General features: G+C 36.1%; 1 protein-coding gene across 1 annotated transcript in view; it reads left to right on the forward strand.

The window, feature by feature from the left end:
• Window positions 1–21,245, forward strand: part of LOC150081707 (protein strawberry notch homolog 1-like) — a 438,163-nt gene that overhangs the window by 154,647 nt on the left and 262,271 nt on the right. The window contains exons 7-9 of the mRNA XM_090378817.1: window positions 14,585–14,675; window positions 20,724–20,885; window positions 21,067–21,202. Coding sequence (XP_090234943.1) covers window positions 14,585–14,675; window positions 20,724–20,885; window positions 21,067–21,202 — 389 coding nt within the window. The remainder of the gene's footprint in view (window positions 1–14,584; window positions 14,676–20,723; window positions 20,886–21,066; window positions 21,203–21,245) is intronic.

Here is a 21,245-nt window from a genome sequence, read left to right on the forward strand (position 1 = left end):
CTAGTTCTGCAACTAATATAAAAATGAAATAAAAATAAAACAGCCTTTTCAAAATTAAGAGTTTCTGAAGGAATAACTTCCCCTGATTATATTGTTTGGAAACTACAAAATAAAATACAAAGTAATTCAGTGGCGTAAATCATTGAATGCTGTAGCTTTCAACCGCCCAAGTGGTCTTCTTTAGTAGAAACTTTAGATAAACTAATACAGCTTAATAATTGTTCAAAATACTATTCCTCTACCCACTTTCTGTCACCATATCCATCCATCACAACTTCCCTTCCTTTCGCTCAATCAACTTGACTTCTAATGTTCAATAAATGTCAATATCATAGTATTTTGGAAGCCCATTCTATTTATGGCGAATTCTGTTCCAATAATCTTTATTTGATCCCCAGTAATCGTTGGGATCAAATAAAGTAACTCCTCCCAATAATATGCTGCAGCAGGACACAGAACTGGCCTATCACATTATAATGCTCCTTTATCCTATCCTATAGATATCTCAACTCACTAATATAATGCCATGACAGGTTGCTAGAATTCTAGCAACACTCCGGACATGCCTGAACAGATGTATGTTTTATTTTTCTGTTCGGTGTTAGATTGTTTCAGTGAGCTAGTTAATTTGGTAGCAACCTGTTCTGTATAATGCCTTTATAAAGAACAGGTAATCACACATCATTAAGTCTATCATAATTAGTTGCTTTTGCCTTTCCTCATTGTCCTGGAGCCAGACACACACATATACAGTGTGTACATGCTCTATCTACAAGAAAGTGCATTTACATTTGGAAGCATGGGCTACATTCAAATTGGTGATCCCTGAAGTGCACATTAATTTCTGATACACCACTATGCTAATGGAATTTTTTTTTTTTTTTTACTTTTTAAAAATTTTGATTTCTTTTGCTTATATTTTCTGTACAAAAGTTTATTTTATTTTTGATCAATAATCTTTTTCTACTGTTTTAGATAAAAAGTCAAAATATTAAAAAAAAATAATATTCAAAAACACTTAACTTTTAGTTTTTTTCATTTTGTATAAACTTCTAAATTTTTTAAAAAACTCACCTGAACCAGCTTACACATCCTGTCAAATTAGCATTAGTAGAGGCATATGATACAAGTAAGCTTATACAGCATCATCAGCCAAAAAAAAAAAAAAAAAAAAAAAAAACCTCCTTCCCATTTCACTGAACCATTCTTTCTAAATGTTTGTCTAGTTTTGCCTTGAATTTATTTAAACTTTCAACTTCACAACAACAGATGGAAGTTTGTTCCAGCAATCAAATCAAAAGGCAAATTTTTGTACATCTGTTCTACAACTGTCTTTCCTCAGTTTGAAACTATGCCCCCCTCATGTTTGTAATCTGAGCCTTATACACCTCAGTCAGATTGCCTTGCAGGTTGCCTAGTCTCCAGAAGCTGCAATTTGCAGAACTCAAGCCTTTTTTCTTAAGAGCACCCCTTTGTTCCGCTCACCAGTCTTGTTGCCCTTCTTGTACTCATTCTAGCAACTCTGCATCCTTATTAAAATGAGGCTTCCAGACCTGTGTGCAGTACTCAAGGTGTGGCCTGACCACACCTTGAGTTACTGCCTTATACAAGGGGAAATCACTTCCTTTTTCCTGCTCACAAAATTGCTGTATATCATTCACAAGACCCCCATGACCTACTCTGGCAGTCTGTCTGCAATGCTCAGAAAACTTTGAATCTGACTGCACAATTACCCCCAGGTCACTTTCATTCTCCACTACCCTGAGTGTAACACCACCCAGTTGGTACATTTCACTGGGATTACTGCTAGCCATATGCAGTACTTTGCATTTGTTAATGTTAAACTTCAGTTGCCACTTCTCAGCCCATCTGCCCAACTTTTCCAGATCCTTTTGTAGCATTATACTGTTATTAACAACCCTGCCAACCTTAGTATCATTTGCAAACTTTGAAATTAAGCTTGATATACCTTCATCGATATCATTGATAAATATACAAAACAACAATGGGTCCAACACCAAACCCTGAGGGACACACTAATAACATTAGTCCACATAGAGCAGTGTCCATTTATTACTACTCTCTGTCTTCTCCCACTCAACCATCCTTTTATCCATTGTAGCAACTTGACCTTAATGCCATACTGCTCCAATTTGTACAGTAGTCTTCCCTGTGCAACAGTATCAAAAGCTTTCCTAAAATCCGAAGTATATGATATCAAAATTATTTTTTGCATCCAGTTCCTTTGTGACCACGTCATAGTATCCAATAAAATTGGTCAGACAAGACTTCCCCCATAACAAACTCATTCTGTGTCTGAATTATTACTGCTGCCTTGTCTAGATGATCCTGCAATGCTATTTTAATCAGTGACTCCATTATTTTCCCTGGTACAGAAGTCAAACTAACAGGTCTGTAATAACCCGTGTCAACCTTTGCGAATTGGAGATACATTTGCACATCTCCAGTCCATGTGGACTTCCCCTAACTCCAAGGATGCTCTTATAATTATGACTAAGGGTTTGCTTACTTCCTTTGCCACCTCTAATATAACTGGATAGGTTCCAGGTGCCTTTCTTATGTTTAACTTCAACAATTTCTCCTCTAATTTGCTCTCATTTATTACAAAATCATTTAAATCATCTAATTGTTAGAGTATGATAAACATCTGGGCCTCTCCTCCTTTAATAACTCATGTGTGAATGTAGATGCAAAATACTCATTTAGTTTCGCAGCTATCTCAGAATGATCATCTTCAGTCAAACCATTGATATCAAGTGGACCAATCTGATTCATCCCCTTCCATTTAGAGTTTATATACATAAAGTAGTCTTTGGATCCTTTGCCAAAGATTTCTCATAATCTGCCTTCCCTTGCCTAACCTCCTTTGTGACTTGATTACAGACTATCTTTTGTCTCCCATAGGCTTCTGTGTCACATGACAATTTATATGCACCCCATGCATTTTTCTTCTTTGCCATGAGTCTCATTAATTCATCTGACATCCATTTGGGCCTAAACCTATAACAGTATTTCTTAGGTGGAACAAAAAGCCTAGTAGCTTCTAAAATTACTTCCTTGAATGCTTCCCATTTAGAATTTGATATTGGTAACATCGTCAGTTGGTCCCACTGTATAGAACATAAAAAAATCTCTGAGACCACTATAGTCACTCTTATGAAAAGAAAAATAATTCCCTTTCCCCCTGATGGTAGTTACATCTTTAAGTAAATCCCACGTCAGTACACTGTGATCACTGCCACCTAGTGGTTCCTTTATCTGTAAATTCTTAAATCACGAATAATCACTGCTGATTATCAGATCAAGAGTCTCTCTCTCTAATATGCTGCTATAGAAAACAATCATCCAGTAAATCTACAAAGGCCTGGCTAGTGTGCGAGTGGCCAATCCACAAACTCCAGTCTATATCTGAGAAGTTGAAATCCCGCATTATAAGACATTCTGATTTACTGGCCCACTCTATTTCTCTGTATAATTGTTCATTCTACTCATCAGAGTCATTAGGTCTATAACAAACTCCTACCCTAATTTTTGCTTTCATGGTGTCTATAACAAACATTAGGTCTATAACAAACTCCTACCCTAATTTTTGCTTTCACCCCAAACTGACTCAACATTGCGCTGTCTATCTATGTCAACTGGATGCACTTCCTTAGATTTTGTGTTTCTTATTTAACAGCATAACCCCTCCTCTCTTCCTTTCCTGTCTATACTTTCTGTACACATTGCACTCCCCAAATTCCAATGGCGCCTCTGTAGACAGGTGCAGCAGTGCGTAGCACACTCTTCTTGATTATGCCGGGCTTCGAGCCCGTGATCACCAAATACAGAGGATTGCGGAAAGGTCAGGGAATGATCACCGCATATCCCCAGACCAATATGACCTTAGTTGCTAATGCTCCTAAAATTCAAATAACAACAACCACCAAATTCCAGTTCTGCACTGCTTATATCTGTGTGACACCATGTCTCTGGTATCCCAACAATATCTGCTTTTGATGCCTTTATCAGCACTTCAGATTCATCAAATTTGTTTACTGTACTCCTAGCATTGGTGTACATGAAAGTATACATGCACTTATTCTTACTCTTAGTTACTGTAACACAGCCAATTTATTTATTTGTTTCATGACTCTCAGCTGTTCCTGAAATCCCTAGCAACTTGCTTTCCTGGCTGCTCATTCCAATAGAATCAGTGCAAGAATCATTTCCTCCTCTGCCTGCGGCTACTATTATTGTATTAGCCTGTGAATCCCCCCCAAGCTAGCAGTTTTCCGACCCACCTACAATTGCCTTCATAGCATCGGCAAATATTCTTGCATCCTTTCTATTTAAGTGTATCCCATCCCTGTAGAAGTAATCTCTCCTGTTAACAAGCACACACCATGCTGAAAATAATTCTACTCCATTAGCCCTGCAGAATCTCTCCAGGGATGAATTGATTGACAAGGCTCTTATCATATACTCACTCCTATCATGTCTGGGCAGGATTGCAGAAAATTTCAAATTTAATTCTAACCCTCGACTATCTTTCAACCTGTATTGACCTGTAATTAGCATTAGCATTAGTAGAGGCATATGATGCAAGAAAGCAAGCTTATGCAACATCAGCCAAAAAAAAAAAAAAAAAAACCCCTTCCACTTCACCCCTCCGTTCGTTCCAGCTGAGCCTTAAATTTATTTAGGCTATCAACTTCCACAACAAGGGATGGAAGTCTGTTCCACCAACCAACTACCTGCTGGCTAAAGGCAAATTTCTGCACATCTACTCTACATCTGTCTTTCCTCAATTTGAATTTATGCCCTCTCAGGTGATTATTCTGAGCAAGAGGCAGTATTCCATCAGCATTGAGCATGCTCAAACCATTCAAAGCTTTGTACACCTCTATCAGATCACCTCGCCAGTGCCTAGTCTCCAGACACAGTAATTTGCAAAACTTAAGCCTTTCAGAGAAGGGCAACTAACCTTGTTGCCCTTCTCTGTACTCGTTCCACCAGCTCTACATCCTTCTTGAAATGAGGCTTCCAGACCTGTATACATACCCAAGGGAATAATCACCTCCCTATCCCTGCTAGAAAAATTCCTGTATATCATTGATAAGACACCATGAGCTACTCTTGCAGCCCATCTGCACTGCTCAGAGAACTTCATATCTGCCTGCACAATTACCCCCAGATACTTTTCATTCTCTACCACTGTCAGTGTAGTACCACAGAGTTCATACGTTGCTCTGGGATTGCTGTTTCCCATATGTAGTACTTTACATATTTGTCAATATTAAACTTCATTTGCCACCTCTCAGCCCATCTGCTCAACTTTTCCAGATCCTGTTGCAGCAGCATAACATCAGTAGCGTCCTTAACAACCCTGCCAACCTTTGTATCGTCTGCAAACTTGAACATTAAGCTTGATATACCATCATCAATATTATTTATAAATACAGAAAACAACAATGGACCCAACACTCTACCCTGAGGGACTCCACTAATATCATTAATTACCACTCTCTGTCTTCTGCCACTCAACCATCCCTTTATCCATAGCAACAATTTGTCACCAGTGCCACACTGCTCCAATTTGTGCAGCAGTCATCCATGTGCAACAGTATCAAAAGCCTTTCTAAGATCCAAATATATAATATCAAAGTTATTCCCTGCATCCAATTATTTTGTGACTACATCATAGTATCCAATCAAATTGGTCAGGCAAGACCTTCCCTTAACAAAACCATGCTGTGTCTGAGGTATAACTGAATTCTTGTCAAGATGATCCTGCAGTGCTTCTGTAACAAGTGCTGTCATTAATTTTCCTGGAACAGAAGTTAAACTCACAGGTCTATAATTACTTGTGTCAGCCTTTGATCCTCCTTTGTGAATTGGGGTTACATTTGCACATCTCCAGTCTGTGGGTACCTCCCCTGAGTCCAAGGAAGCTCTCATAATTATGGCTAATGGATTGCTTACTTCCCTTGCTGCTTCCTTTAATATAACTGGATAGATCCCATCCACCCCAGGTGCCTTTCTTGTATTTATCTTCAACAATTTCTCCTCCACTTTACTCTCAATTATTACAAGATCATCTGGCTCACTGCCAGTGTTTACTTCATCTATGGCATTCCCCTTCCTGAATAACTCCTCATGTTTGAATGTAGACGCAAAATATTGATTTAGTTTGTTAGCTACCTGAGCAGGATCATGAACAGTTGAACCATCAATATCAAGTGGACCAATCTGATTCATCCCCTTCCTTCTAGAGTTTACATATGTAAAGAACTCCTTGCTGTTTTTCTTTGCATCCCTTGCCAAAGATTTCTCATAATCTGCCTTTGCCTGCCTAACCTCCTTTTGTAACTTGTACAGATCAGCTTGTATCTATCATAGGCTTCTGTGTCACATGTTAATTTATATGTATCCCATGCATTTTTCTTCTCTGCCATATGTCTCATTAGTTCATCTGACATCCATTTAGGCCTGAACCTTGAGCAATATTTCTTAGTTGGTATTTCTTAGTTGCTTTCCATTTTGAGTTTGCTGTTGGTAACATCATCAGTTGGTCCCACTGTATAGAATTTAAATACTGTCTCAGACCATCGTAGTCGCCTTTACGAAAGCAATAACCCTTCCCTTTACCCCTGATGGTAGTTACCTCCTTGAGTAAATCCCACTTCAGCACACTGTGATCACTGCCACCTAGTGGTTCCTGTGTCTGCAGATTCTTAAGAATCATGAAGAATCACTACTGATTATCAAATCAAGAGTATGACTCACTCTAGTTGCCTCCTGAACATGCTGATGTAGAAAACAATCATCCAATAAATCCACAAAAGCCTTGCTAGTGTGTGAGTGACCAACCCACAAATTCCAGTCAATATCTGGGAAATTAAAATCCCCCATTATAAGACTCTGATTTACTGGCCCACTCGATTTCCCTGTGCAGTTTCTTATTATACTCATCAGAGTCATTAGGCCTATAGCACACTCCTACTCTCAATTTTGATCTCCCAATGCTTATGGCACACACCAATCTGACTCGACACTGTACTGTCCAGCAATGTCGACTGGCTTCACTTCCTTGGATTTTATGTATTTCTTAACTAAAGCATAACCCCTCCTCCCTTCCTACCCTGTCTATCCTTTCTGTAGACATTGTACTCCCCAAATTCCAGTTCTGCATTCCTTATATCTGTGTGACACCACGTCTCTGAAATCCCCACAATATCTGCCTTTGATGTTTTGAGCAATACCTCAAATTCATCAAATTTATTTACTAAACTCCTAGCATTGGTGTACACACAAGTATACATGCACCTGTTGTTTTTCTTAGCTAGCCTAACACAATGTATGTGTTTATTTGTACCCCAATGATTCCCAGCAGTCTCTGAAATATCCTGCATCTTATTTTCCAATCTGCTGCTCATTCCAATAGAAGCAGTGCAAGAATCACTTTCACCTCTGCCAGTGGCTACTGTTATTCTATTAGTCCTTGTATCCCCCTAATCTAGCAGTTTTCTCGACCCACCTAACACTGCCTCGATAGCATCAGCAAATATTCTTGCACCCTTTCTATTTAAGTGTATCCCATCCCTGTAGAAGCAGTCTCTCTCTCCTGTTAACAAGTACAGACCAGGCTGAAAAAAATTCTACCCCTTGAGCCTTGCACAGTCTTTCCAGGGCTGAATTGATTGACAGGGCTCTCATCATATACTCCTTCCTATCATGTCTGGGCAGAATTGCAGACACAAATTCAACCCTAATTCACAGCTTTTTTTCAACAGTGACCTGTACTTGTTAAGTAATTCCGCTGGTCTCCTACTCTTAATATCATTAGTGCCAACGTGTACAACTATATCACCTTTTGTGCCCTTAAAAGATGATATCCGCTCTACAACGTCATCAACCTTTTCCCCTGGCAGACATACCCTGGTCCTGTTCCACCTATCCTTTTTACAAAGCATGTTTATAGTTTCCTTGACAATAGAGTCACCAACAACTACTAGTTCCTTTGGGACCAGCGCATTCTGCCTTGAGGGTTGCCGCTGTGTTGCGTGATGCCCAAGTGCAAGCTCTGGCGTTGGTGTGGGCAGCTGAGAGCTTGATGGGTCCCTCACTTTTAATCCTTCAAGGGCATCCAGCCTGTCCTTCATGCTCTCATATAGGCCCATAACAATGCTGAGTTGTCGCCTGATTTCATTGCATCGCGCACATACAAAGACATCCCTCATGGCAGTATCATGTCCCGTACCTGACTGCTCTACAAACATCAAGCAAATAGTGCATTTTAAAAGGCTGTGATTCAGAGGGCAACTTCTCCCCTCAGTTCTCCTCTGAGCCACAGCACTCCCATTAGCTTGAGCCTTTTGCTTTGCTGCTCTGGTCTGTCATGATTTAGATTTAATTTCAATTTCAGTACAAAATTAAAACCCTAAACTTGTATCCCAACACAGTTATAACACTATATTTATGTGTAACAGTTATAACACTATTTTCAGTATCAACTGTTATCTACGAAATCCCTTTTATATAACTTCTGTATCAAGTTAAGTATTAATTATTTATTTTTTCTAATTATTTATGTTACGTAATCTAAGTCGTTATATGTATATAGTTAAAAGTACAATTTAATTGACAATGAAGTTCAACAAGACTAATAGATTTACTGATTAATTGACAATATTATATTATGTACTATACTATACTAAGCTTATGTCTAGTTCAAGATATTTTGTATCGCGTAACAATGGCAGCAATTTACGAACGGTAAATCTATGGACACTTAAGTATCGATTAACTTCCAAATCTCGCTGTCTCAATTCAGAATAAACTAAGGATCCTGACTAGCTACTTACAGAAAATAATTTGATATAACAATTGGTTAATAAATCGGCTAAATATGGTTAAAAAAAAGCTCTCGTTCAATGGAGCTGCAACTTGTAACACGTGAATTTGATACCCTTACCGATACTAAGTAATACCTACAAAATCTCTAAGTTAAACTTTAAACTAAGTATCATAACTAGGAATATAAAGCTACTCTAGAAAATAAGTTAATATGCCAATTTAAGCTAATAAAACAGAAAATAAATCAGAAAACACTTCAATAAGCTACGTCCGCACAGGCTACTCTCCCGCACAGGCTACTTGCTAAGTAAATCCATAGATCTCCTACACTTAATTTCATTAGTGCCAACATGTACAACAATATCACCTTTTGTGCTCTTAAAAGATGATATCTGCTCTACAACATCATCAACGTTTGCCCCTGGCACACATACCTGGTCCTATTCCATTTATCCTTTTTTCCCAATATATTATTGTTGGTGACAGATGAGTCACCGACAATAACTAGCTCCTGCGGGACTAGCGCATTCTGCCCTGAAGGTTGCTGCTGTGTTGCCTAGTGCAGAAGACTGAGATCTGGCGTTGAGTTGGGCAGCTGAGAGCTTGATGAACCCCCCCCATTTTAAATCTTCGAGGGTATGTACCTGTCTCTTCTAGATCTCATAAACGCCCATCAGAATGCTGAGTTGGCGCCTAATTTCTTCATGTTCTCTGCACCAAACACACAGACATTCTCCATGTCTAGATCATGTCCTGTCCGCGTGAGATCTGCAAACATGTCGCAATTTGCACTTTTTTTTAGACTGTGATGTGTTGGAGAATCGCCCCTTCCGTTCACTTTCGAACCACACCACTTTAGCTGCTTTGCAGACGTTGCTTTGCTGCTCTGGTCTGGGACATGATTTCCATTTAAATACAATTTAATTAACTATAAAAATTAAAAGGATTTATAAATTTAATTAATTTATTTATTTTTTTTATGAAAACTCCAAACATGAGAGGTATTAGTACCTGCTGTACTTAGTACTGTGCATGGGCTGGAGGTTGACAAGATGAAAGAAGATATTAGTTGACATTAAACTTGAATTTGTGTAGGCTGTAAATTTCAAGAAATATGTATGAACTAAGGTTCTTCCAGAAAACGGCAGTTGAATGAATAAACGAGGAAGATGAAAGTTTGGTTCTGTGAGTTTAAAATTGTACAGTAAATGGATGTTGGCTGGGTGTGGCACGTGTTAAGACTATTTTGAAAGAGAGAGTGGGAATTATCGAAGCCAATTCAGAAGAACAGTGCCCATGGAAGTATCTGTAGAAAAGGCATGCAGCAGAAATAGTACATCTATGAGACAGAGAGCGGAGAGACTCTGTTAGAGACGAGTCATTAATTAACCTAACTGCCCTCTTCTGAATGGAACCTAGAAGCCTGAGAGAGAGGTTTTGGGGATAACGCCCCCAGATGTGGGAAAAATATTCCATGGTAGGGCAGATTTGCGATTTGTACAGAGTGAACAGCTGTTCGGAAGAAAAGTAACACCGAGAGCAAAAGAGAAAATCAAGTTTTTTAGGTGCAGAGGAAGCGATATTTGTAATGTGCTTGTGCCAAGGTGTATTAGAAGTAAGGGTAATCCCCAAAAGAGATATATCATCTTGCCTAGAAATCAGAGTGTCAGCAAAGATAAGCATAGCAGCAGAAGAATCCTTTTTGCGAGATAAGACAAGACTGAGTTTTAGAAGGATTAGAAGGATTTAAAGCGACTAAGTTGTCTTTTCCCCACAGGAGTAATTGGTAGCATCTTTGTCCCACTGGAGAATTACTCCAGTGGAGCAAAGATGCTACCAATTCTTTAAATGCCGATTTCTATTGGAGATCGGCATTTAAGGAATTGGTAGCGGATATCTGAGAATTTGATGCTGATTGAGCAGGGCAAGGTTTCTCAAACTGGAAAGTGGAGTGCAATGTGCTGTCATCAGCAAAACTATGGATAGAATATCTGGTCAGTGGAAGGTCATTAATATACAAGAGGAAAAGAGTGGGGGAAAGAACTGAACCTTGAGGGACACCAGCATTAGTGAAGTAGTTAGAAGACAGAGTGCCATCTTCTATCACCCTAATTGAGCTGTCAGAGAGAAAACTGGATAACCAATTACAAAAAACAGTTGGCAAACAATAAGATAGTAGCTTGTTTAGAAAATCTTATGCCAAACATGATCAAAAGCCTTTGAGATGTCAAGAGCAACTGCTTGTGTTTCACCGAACTTTTCCGTGGGATGCTAGCAGTTCAGCTTTATCCTTGGCTGAAGTGACAATAGAACCAACTGGTTTTGACAGAGGTGGGAGCAGAGATGGGCAAAAGTTGTGCCAATAGCTTTTGCAAGAAACCAGAATGCTCGGCTACCATTAGGGCAAGAAGCAAGTTTTCTACTCTTAGTCTGTTCAAAATCTAGTTTTGAGCTCCCAACAATTGTTGCGAGCTCTGGTGTAGGCAGAAAATGAAACTGAAGAATTGGAAACAAGTCAGTTACGATATGCAACATTCTTCTCATGAACAGCCTTAGCACATTTGTTGGAAAACCAAGATTTAGATAAAGGATGAGATTTTAAGATGGAATGTGGAATAATTTCACTGACATGATCTGAGCAAACGTTGACATCAGAAGTATTGAAACAATAATCCAACCAAGGAAAAGAAGGAATTGCCTAAAGGACCACTTGTTTTTATTGTGTACTTAGAAGGGTTGTTTGTGAGAAAAAGATCAAGCATATTGGCTGTTTGGGTAGGATTGTCTTGGTATTCTGGTAGGTAAATGAACAATCTGTGTGAGGTCATTAGTAATTGTAAAAGCCTCAGCATCTCAACCTGCTGGGTCTGTGTGACTAGAAAATGGAAGCCAGCTTGAGTTGTGAAGATTAAAATCACCAAACAAAATTACCTCACTGTTTAGGAAAGTTGAACTGGTGAAAGTCAAGTTGCAAAGAGAGGAAGTCAGAGTTCCAAGTGATAATGGAATTGGGAGAATGGTAAAGACAAACAGATGAATTTGACAGAATGAGGTAGATTAATTTTAAGCCTGAGAAGATCGAAAAGAGGATATTCCAAATTACCAAGTCTCTGACAGGGAATATCGGAATGGACATATCCACAAGTACCACCTTTGAGGTAAAAGGACATACAGCAAATAATTTGGGCAACTGAGATGAGCAGTAGTTGAATCAACCGATAACTGAGATTCTGTCAGAAAAAGTACATGGGGTTTGGCTGACTGTAAGTGGAAATAGACATCATTGAGATTAAAACTGAGACCATGTATATTTGTGAAATGAACTAGAAAATGTTCGGGAGGGTTAGATCTTTTTGTAGATAAGTTTGCTCTGTTTGTTTGACATTTCATGGTGTATTCAAAAGTAAGAAAAAGTGGGGGGGGGCATGCTGTATGGAGTAATGAAATTTTTGGATATGGCATACACATAGTAAGAATATACCCAGATCCTTGACATAATGTGGCCTCGACAATGTCCCTCGCCATCATACACATTACTCGGACTCCTCCAGTCACTATCTCACAGAGTAGAAGCAGCAAAATTATAAATTAACCTTATCTGGAAGCCTCCTAGAGAGATATGAATAGGTTCTGTCTGTTGTACTTACTAGCAGCCAGCCTGCAAACACTGTTTTAGAGCTGTACCCTCGAAATGTAAGGAAGTTTGGATCTCACCATGGCGTTCATCATAACCTCAAAAGACATCAGTCATACTGCAAGATGGAAGAGATGGGGAAGGTTTGACCGGAACTTAGCTCTGGAGACTAAACATGGGTACCACCACTTCACGCCTCCAATAAGCAAAGTGGTGGTGGTTTTGCGCAGGTTGATGAGAGTCATTAACACCTAATCATCTACTTCTTAGTAATTGATTAATTGCCACTATACTAAGCTAATAGATTCCTACTACAGTGCTACATATTACGCTATCTTGTTTTACATTAAACCTTTTGCTATCTTGTTTTACATTAAACCTTTTGCTATCTTGTTTTACATTAAACCTTTTGCTATCTTGTTTTACTCTATACCTTTTGCTATCTTGTTTTACGTTATACCTTTTGCTATCTTGTTTTATGTTATACCTTTTGCTATCTTGTTGTACGTTATACCTTATGCTGCCAAGTTTGAGATATACGTTACACTATTCTGTATCAATACTACACAGTTGCAGCAAGTTTCAAATGGTACAAGTTTTACTGATACTAAGTAATAACATACAAAATCTCTATCTAAGTTCAAAATAAACTAAGTATCGTAACTAGGAATATAAATCTATTTATAAAAAATAAATTAACATGCCAATTAAGTCAATAAAATGGTAAAAAATTTAATATTCATTCATAAAAGTGTTAAGAATCATGTCTACTTCTTAATTCAGTTATTTCTGCTGTTTCATTTAGAATGGCAATATTTTATTACAATTATTTTATTACAATTAATTATTTTATTACAATATTTTACATGGCAACATTTTATTACACTTGCATGGTAAATCATAAAGAAAACAATAAGTATATATAGTATGCCCTTGTGTAGATGATCACAAAACCTCCAGGCAGATGTGACAGAGTAACATTGCTGTTATTGATGCTGTATGTGTATGTGGGAGGCTTTGATTATGTAACTGAGCCATTCCTTGGTGCCCGCTTAATACTGTACTGCAAGTTGTTTCCTTGTAAATCCTCATTGTGGAAATGTTTGTTATAAGAAATTGAGTCTTGGAATTTACTTTAAAGACCTTGAAAAGTAAACTTTATAACTCTTCATGAATTCCACAAACTATTTCCATCTGATGAAGTAGATGAACAAATTCACAGCTTTCAAAAAGGTAAGCAACAATGTGCATATGCTGAAAATAAAAAACAAATATATATGAAATAAATCGTAAATTTATTGTTATTAATTCTGTCTTTTTAACCCTAAATGTTCCCTTAATTCAGTTTTAGGATTTTATATTAAACCTATACTTTGACCTTAAAATTTTTAGTTTTTTGATTCTTCAAAAGTTGACTTTTATGCTGGAGTATGCTGTAATAGCTAGTTAAAATATAATATAAAGATCCTACAGATTTGCAGAAAAATTTTGTATTAACTGAAGACTGGGGGTAAGTATGTTTAGTTAAATATCCAGTAATCCAGAATGTCTAACAATCTGCAGTTCCATAGATGTCAGTGTATATAAAGTTCTAGTGGGAAAATTATAAAATTTATTACAAAAAAATTAAAATATCATTTCTTTTTTTGAAAGTACCATATTGACAATATTTACACAACAAATTCAGCACTGTATTAGTTTTCATGCAAGAGGTGTTTGAGCCCATGTAGTCTATTATGGAAATATCCTTGGGGATCCACAACAGAATGCTGGGGGTAGTTGAGTGGGTCATATAGTGTGAGGATAATTCTGTGTCATTCAAAGTACTGAAGAATTATTAACCACAAAACAGCAGTTGTTATAGGTGGAGCTTTATGATCATTACTGTAGAAGCAATCTTATTAAGGTAATTAAAGGGACTGAAATGTTCATAAAGTGTGCAGAAAAGATTCAAAATGTGCAGAATCTTGTAATAATGACTGGAATATTTACTCAAACGTTTGTTGTTGATTTTGCCTTGTTGTTGCTAAACCTTTATTTATTTATATATTTATTTTTTAAAAATAATAATGTTCATATTTTCCATTTTAGGCTTAGTGTTTCCAATGACTTAAAATACGACTCTGAACGAGATCTGAAAGATATAGGAGCTGGAAAAATAGAAGTTAATTCTCTAAATAAAGTAAGCTAATTCATAGCATAATTGTCAAATGAGCCTTTTTTTTAAATATATTATTATTACAATTAGGTGAGTGCACTGTTTAAAAATTATGAGAAAAGATGTTTTTTTTTTTTTTTTCATGAAAATTTCCAAACGAGAGGTATTAGAACCTATAGTACTTAGTACTGTTCATGGGTTGGAGGTTGAGTAGTGATTCAGATAGTAAAATATCAAAACAGTATAATGCATTAAATGTGATCATTCAAATCACAGATATCAATATTTTTGTTTAAGCCAAATTTATGTATGCCTCTCAATTAAATAAGTAAATTTTCTGTTTATGCTCCAGGATGGCCACAGTAGGTCAGAAGAGTTTGAGAGAAAGAGAGAGAGAATATAATAAAATCACTGCATTTAGGTTGTGCAAGCTTTAACCGTGATCACTCTTAAGCATGCACGGATGTGCATGCTTAAGAGTGATCACGAGAGTACTTGACTGCCCATTTGGCAAGGTGATCTTCTGTGCTTGAATAACCTTAAATTTGGAATATCGTTCCTACACAGATTATTACTTTGCATCATAGTATCATTATATCCTTTTACACTAATTTAAAAGAGCATAGTGAAATAATATTGTTTTCCTCCTTGAATTTGTTGTGGAAATTATCTATGATATTGGGTAATTCAATTGACTTAAATTTCTGTTTATTAGATTTTTTGCCTCTAATAAAGTAGCTGCATTAATATTTTTGCATAACAGCTACCTCTGTGGATTTATGACTGTCTTTTTTACTCAATTTACCATTCTCCATTTGGCACTTGCAATGTAGTTCATGACGAGTTTCTTTGTGTTTGTTGCAAGAACTGTTTTTCTCCAACTTTTTCTTTTCACACACAAAAAAAATATAATAAATAAAACTGCATTAAAATCAGATTTTTAAAAAAAAAAGTTTTATGAATTTCTGCTTATTTTTTAAATGAACTTGCTGTCACATGTACTGTTGCAGTTGGCAATGCAGAATAGAAATGTGCAGCATTGTTCTCTGTTATGTACAGCATTTCTTAATGCTTGTGTAGTGAAAAGCTGATTGCCAATGTCTTTCGGTAAAATGCCAGAGAAATAAGATGTAAAATTTAAGAACATGTATAAACAAAATTTTCTTATATAATATTGGTGTAAAAACACCATAGACAACTCTTAAAGAAAAACTACAATAGTAGTGTAATGAGCATCATTTCAACTGTATCTCATATTGTGCTCATCCTTTACAATGAGTTACCATGTATTGCACTGCCTTGAATAAGTAACACTTCACTAATAGAGAAGACTATTGTTACTTATTCTCAGTGGACACCACCCAGGTGGCACCATTTCAAGGCTTGTTGGCCTTTCATCGGTGGGTGGGCAAGCACCTTGGTACCAGGGTGCTTGCCCACAGTTAAAATGATGCCCATTACACTACTATCTAGTTTTTCTTTAAGAGTTGTCTATGGTGTTTTTATACCAATATTATATAGATAAATATAACCCTTAAAAATATTATTCCCAGCTGCATTTGTCTTACTTAAACATTATCACGTACACCTGTTGGCATCTCTGATATTGTGGGATTATCTTCACAACTGGGTTGTCATGTTTGCAGTACCAGGGTGCCTGCCCACCCTGGTAATAGTCTTCTCTATTAGTGAAGCGTTACTTATTCAAGTCAGTGCAATACTGCATTCTGTCATGGTAGCTCATTGTGAAGGATGAGCACAATATGAGATACAGTTGAAAAGAGTTGTCTATGGTGTTTTTACACCAATATCATAATATTTTTAATAACTCTTAAAAATATTATGCCCAGTTGCATTTAGTCTTAATTAAACAAAATTTTCCATGTAATGTAAAATTGAAAAAAAAAAAGTAATGTTTGCTAAAAATAAATGCAAACAAATAAGCAACAGCATGCAGTGCATAGAAGGAAATGCAAAAACAGATATTACATTTCATGGCGACAGTGATATACATGCTGAATGTTTATTTGCATCTTCCTCTAAGTTGTAGTGATTATACAGGTGTCTTATTCAGAAATATTTTCTAATATAATGGTGTTCAGATTGCTGACAAACTGAATAAACATTCTGCATCGTCATTCGCATCTAAAGAAGCTTTGAGGGATGGGAATACCAGAATATACAAGAAGGAATAGTAGAAGTTATGACTGGAAACTAAATGATTTTGTGATAACTGAGAAGAAAGTGGAAGAGAAATTATTGAAGGTGAGAAGTAAATAAGGCACCAGGGGGATGGAATTTATCCAGTTATAGTAGAATCAGAAAAAGAGTTAAGCAAACTTTTGGCCATAATTATAAGTGCGTACTTTGATTCAGGCGAGATACTTATGGATTGGAGATTTGCAAATGTTTCTCCTATTCACAAAGGTTGATTAAGGGGCAAAGTGCATAATTGCAGACTTGCCAGCTTAACTTCTGTTCCAGAGGAAAAATAGTGTCAGTGGTTAAAGATGTATTGCAGGATCACTGACAGGAATGCAGTTATATAAAAATCACAGCATAGAATTTTTAAGGGGAGATTGTGTTTGGCAAATCTTATTAGCTACTATGATGCAGTAAGAAATGACCTGGATGTAAAAAAATTATTCTGACATATTTCAGCAAAGCTTTTGAACACAGGAAAGATTGCTGTGCAAATTGAAGCATTGTGTGTTATAAAGGACACGTTACCACTATGGATAAAGGGATAATCAAGTGGCCGAACACAGAGGATAGTTATTAATGAGCACTGAGGGTTCAATGCTGGGCCCCTTACTCTTTTCAAGATTTAATATAGATATTGTTGAAGCCATACGAAGATTAACTTTGCAGCTGATACAATGGTTGGTATAGTTTTTAATGACAGGAAACAAGGCGTTCTACTGCAGCAAGACCAAGAAAAATCTGGAGATGGGCTGAGAAGTGGTAATTAAAGTTTAGCATTGATAAATGGAAGATGCCACATATGGATAGCAGTAATCCCAGAATAACATACTAATTGGATGGTACTGCAGTCAAGGTGGTGAAGAATGAAAGAGACTTAGAGTACAGTTCAACATTAAGCTCACTGAGCAGTACAAACATGCTGCTAGGACAGCTCAGTGAGGTTCAAATGGGGGGGTGATTATTCCATTTTATAAAGCAATGATTAGGTTGAATCTTGAATGCTGCATTTTGGAATACAGTTTTGGAAGCATCATTTTAGGAAGGATGTGAATGTGTGCTGAGAAGAGCAACAAGATTAGCCTGACACAAAAGAGTATTTCTGCTACTGAAAGAATTCAGTACTGAAAATTAAATGCATTAAATGAATTAATTTAATGTATCATCAGTTTAATAATGAGCCTTATGACATTGATTTTGTAAGCACAAATATTTATTGGTTAACCTATATTAACTTTATTTTATAAACATAAAATTGTTACATTTTTTTATGATGAATGCCTAGCCTATACAGAAATTCCTTTATGTAGTTAACAAAAATATTGGGTGGTGCAGATCAATAGTGGGTGTGTTATTGATTCTGGTAGCTTATGGATATATCCCTACATGACATGCAACATACTTTCAACATGTGTGGCATGCTGTAGGAAAAAAAATTCGCCATTCCTGGTTATTGTTAACTCCTGATTAATAAGGTGATTCCTCACTCGCATATGCTTAGCATATGTAGAGTGGTTTTAAACATTTTACTAGAACACCCCTCCTTTAATTTCACAACACACACACAATTTCCTTCTAGAAACCTTTTTTTCTTGAAAGGATTACAGGGAATTGTGTAGCTGTGCCTTACCTTCAGTATATGAGACAGAACCATTCCACTTGCTTTTCGCCACTGACATTTGCAAGTGCGAACAGTGTGATCAGTCCAAATTACCAGTATTAGTAATCATTTGATTCCCACTTATCCTTGACTTTCAAGAATCAATATGACACCATTATGGGGGGAGATCTCTTTAGTTAGCTCATGCTTTTGTGTTTCATGCAGTAGTCTTAACTTGTATAAATTTGTAGTGCTGATGAAATGAGTATAAGGCAGAAGAGGTTTTTCTTGCACTGTTTACTTTAAATTGAAGGTGTTAAATGCCAAAGAACATGGAAACAGGGAGGCTGAAAGATAGTTCAGTCCTTCTCCAGTTGAGAAAATTATGCGTTTACATGTGAATTTGTATTTCGATTATATGGATAGATAAGAATATGCTTCAAAATTCTCCTAAAATCTGGGTTGTCTTATGGCCTGGCACATCTTATCATCTGGCAATTATAGTATATTTTCCAGTATCTTCCATTGCTAATCAAATTTTACACCATGTGTGGAAATTTTTGTGAAGCAGTCAGTAATAGAATTTTTAAAAACATTTTAGAGGTGCTCTGTTAAGTGAATACCAGTTGCCAAGAATGCTTATCATGATACCAGATGTTTCTTAACATCTTGGTATCATAGCAAGCACATCTGGTATTGTTTTTTAGGATGTGTTTATTCCCCTACTGCCAACATTTTTCTTGGCACCTAAAACATTCAGAGACTTATCTGGTGACCTTTTAAATTTTATGGTATCTTATATTTTTTTAGGTCCATTCATGTGCGTGCGTGTGTGCATGTGCATAAGAAAACCTGTTGTTTTCACAATGTTAGTTCATCCATCCATATGTAACAACTTGACTCCCAGTGGATAGATTTTCATAAAATTTTATATTCGGGCCCCTTAAAAATATTTGCCAAACAATTCCAAATTTATTAAAGTTGGACAAATAGAAATCCAGCAGTTATTATCTTTTTTTTTTATACAATTTGTATGGAAAAAGAAAAAAAATGAAGAAGATTAACTGTAGTTTTAATACAGTGCTGCTAGTTTTAGGCACATTTCACTTTTATTAATTACAGAAAAGAAAATAAAACTAATTTTTCTAAGAAGAAAATTGAACGTGTCTGAAATTTAATTACTGCATACATTAACTAATTTGTTTATTTTAGCCAACACCTATGCTGAAATTTTTTTTTTTGTATACTAAGTATAAAAGAATGAGCTACTCTACATGAATTATAGATAAATTTATTAAATGGCAATTGCTGCTGTTGAAGATCATGATCCTTTGGCCATAATATACAGTAATCTCCCTCCACACATACTTTTTTCTGTTTCTATTTTGGGTTGTTAATAAATCATTTTTATTTCATGCAGGGTACTGTTCTAACTTTGGTCCATAGTAGATCATGTAACTTGCTTGTGAAAGAATGTTTAACTTTTGTATTATGATTAAGTTTTTTTTTTTTTTTTTTTAAGGAATAAAGTTAATTTATTCATATATATTATTCCTTGTCAATTGCCAGTGTCAGCAGCATCACATTGCCTGTCATTAGGTGATATTGGCAGTGGCCAGAGATTGACATCTCGTATCAAATACTTCAATATCATAATTGTGCTACTAGATTACATAATCAGTGCATCAGTTTATAAATGTGATTTATTCCCTGAGCTTCCATCAGTTTAAAATTTACACTCCAAACTTATCGATATGTGTTTAAATAGCTTTAATTTGACCAGGCACAGCAGAGGTATGCCTGACTTCAAGCAGCATAATTAAATTGGGTATTATTTTGCACTTAAATATATATTGCTGAGTTTGATTATCAACAAATGGCCAAGTAATATGCTATGAGTTGGCATTGCATGAAGTTAATGTTAACAGGCAAGCAAGTAGTATATATACAGCTTATGATTGACTCTTGAATTTTGTATGGATTGACCGCACAAAATTTGTTTATCTATTATTTTTTTTAATCTGTCACTTAATTTTTGTATTTGGTGCCTAGATCAGGCATTAAATTTCTGAGACCTTGACTAAGAGGAAAGCTTTAATTGTTTTGTCATTATGCAAACAGAATTGGCTAAATCATAACAAATTACATAATGCCTTTATTACTTTATGGAAAATCCTTTCATATGCTTTATTCTTGTACAAGTTATATATCTATTATATGAAGAGATATAAACTAAGCTTTTTACTAATATTATTAATAAATTTTTTCAGTTTAAATATGCAAAAATATCAAGTAAAGTGAATGGAAGTGTTAAGAAAGGAGTGATATTTGCCACATATTCTTCTCTTATTGGTGAAAGTCAGTCAGGAGGTAAATACAGAACTCGATTAAAACAATTGTTACATTGGTGTGGAGAAGACTTTGATGGAGTTGTATCCTTTTTTCAAACGTTTTTTAATTACTCTGCTTCATTTTTAGTCATTAATCGAGATTGCATGAAAGAATTGTTTTGAAATGCAGTTTATTTTTATTATAGCTTTATTTATCCTGTAGTAAGTTCTTTTCAACAAAATATGCAATATATTTGAGATTTATCTTTAATATAATTAATAGATTGTTTTTGATGAATGCCATAAAGCAAAAAATCTTTGTCCTGTTGGCTCCACTAAGCCAACCAAAACAGGCCTTACAGTTCTCGAATTACAGAATCAACTACCAAAAGCCCGTGTTGTGTATGCAAGTGCTACAGGTTAGTTTTAATTTTTTTTGTTATTTATTCATTTCTTTTTTCT

Source organism: Mastigoproctus giganteus, chromosome 8, assembly GCF_048544385.1.
Source record: "Mastigoproctus giganteus isolate SK-2022 chromosome 8, ASM4854438v1, whole genome shotgun sequence".
In the NCBI taxonomy this organism is placed as follows: Eukaryota; Metazoa; Arthropoda; class Arachnida; order Uropygi; family Thelyphonidae; genus Mastigoproctus; species Mastigoproctus giganteus.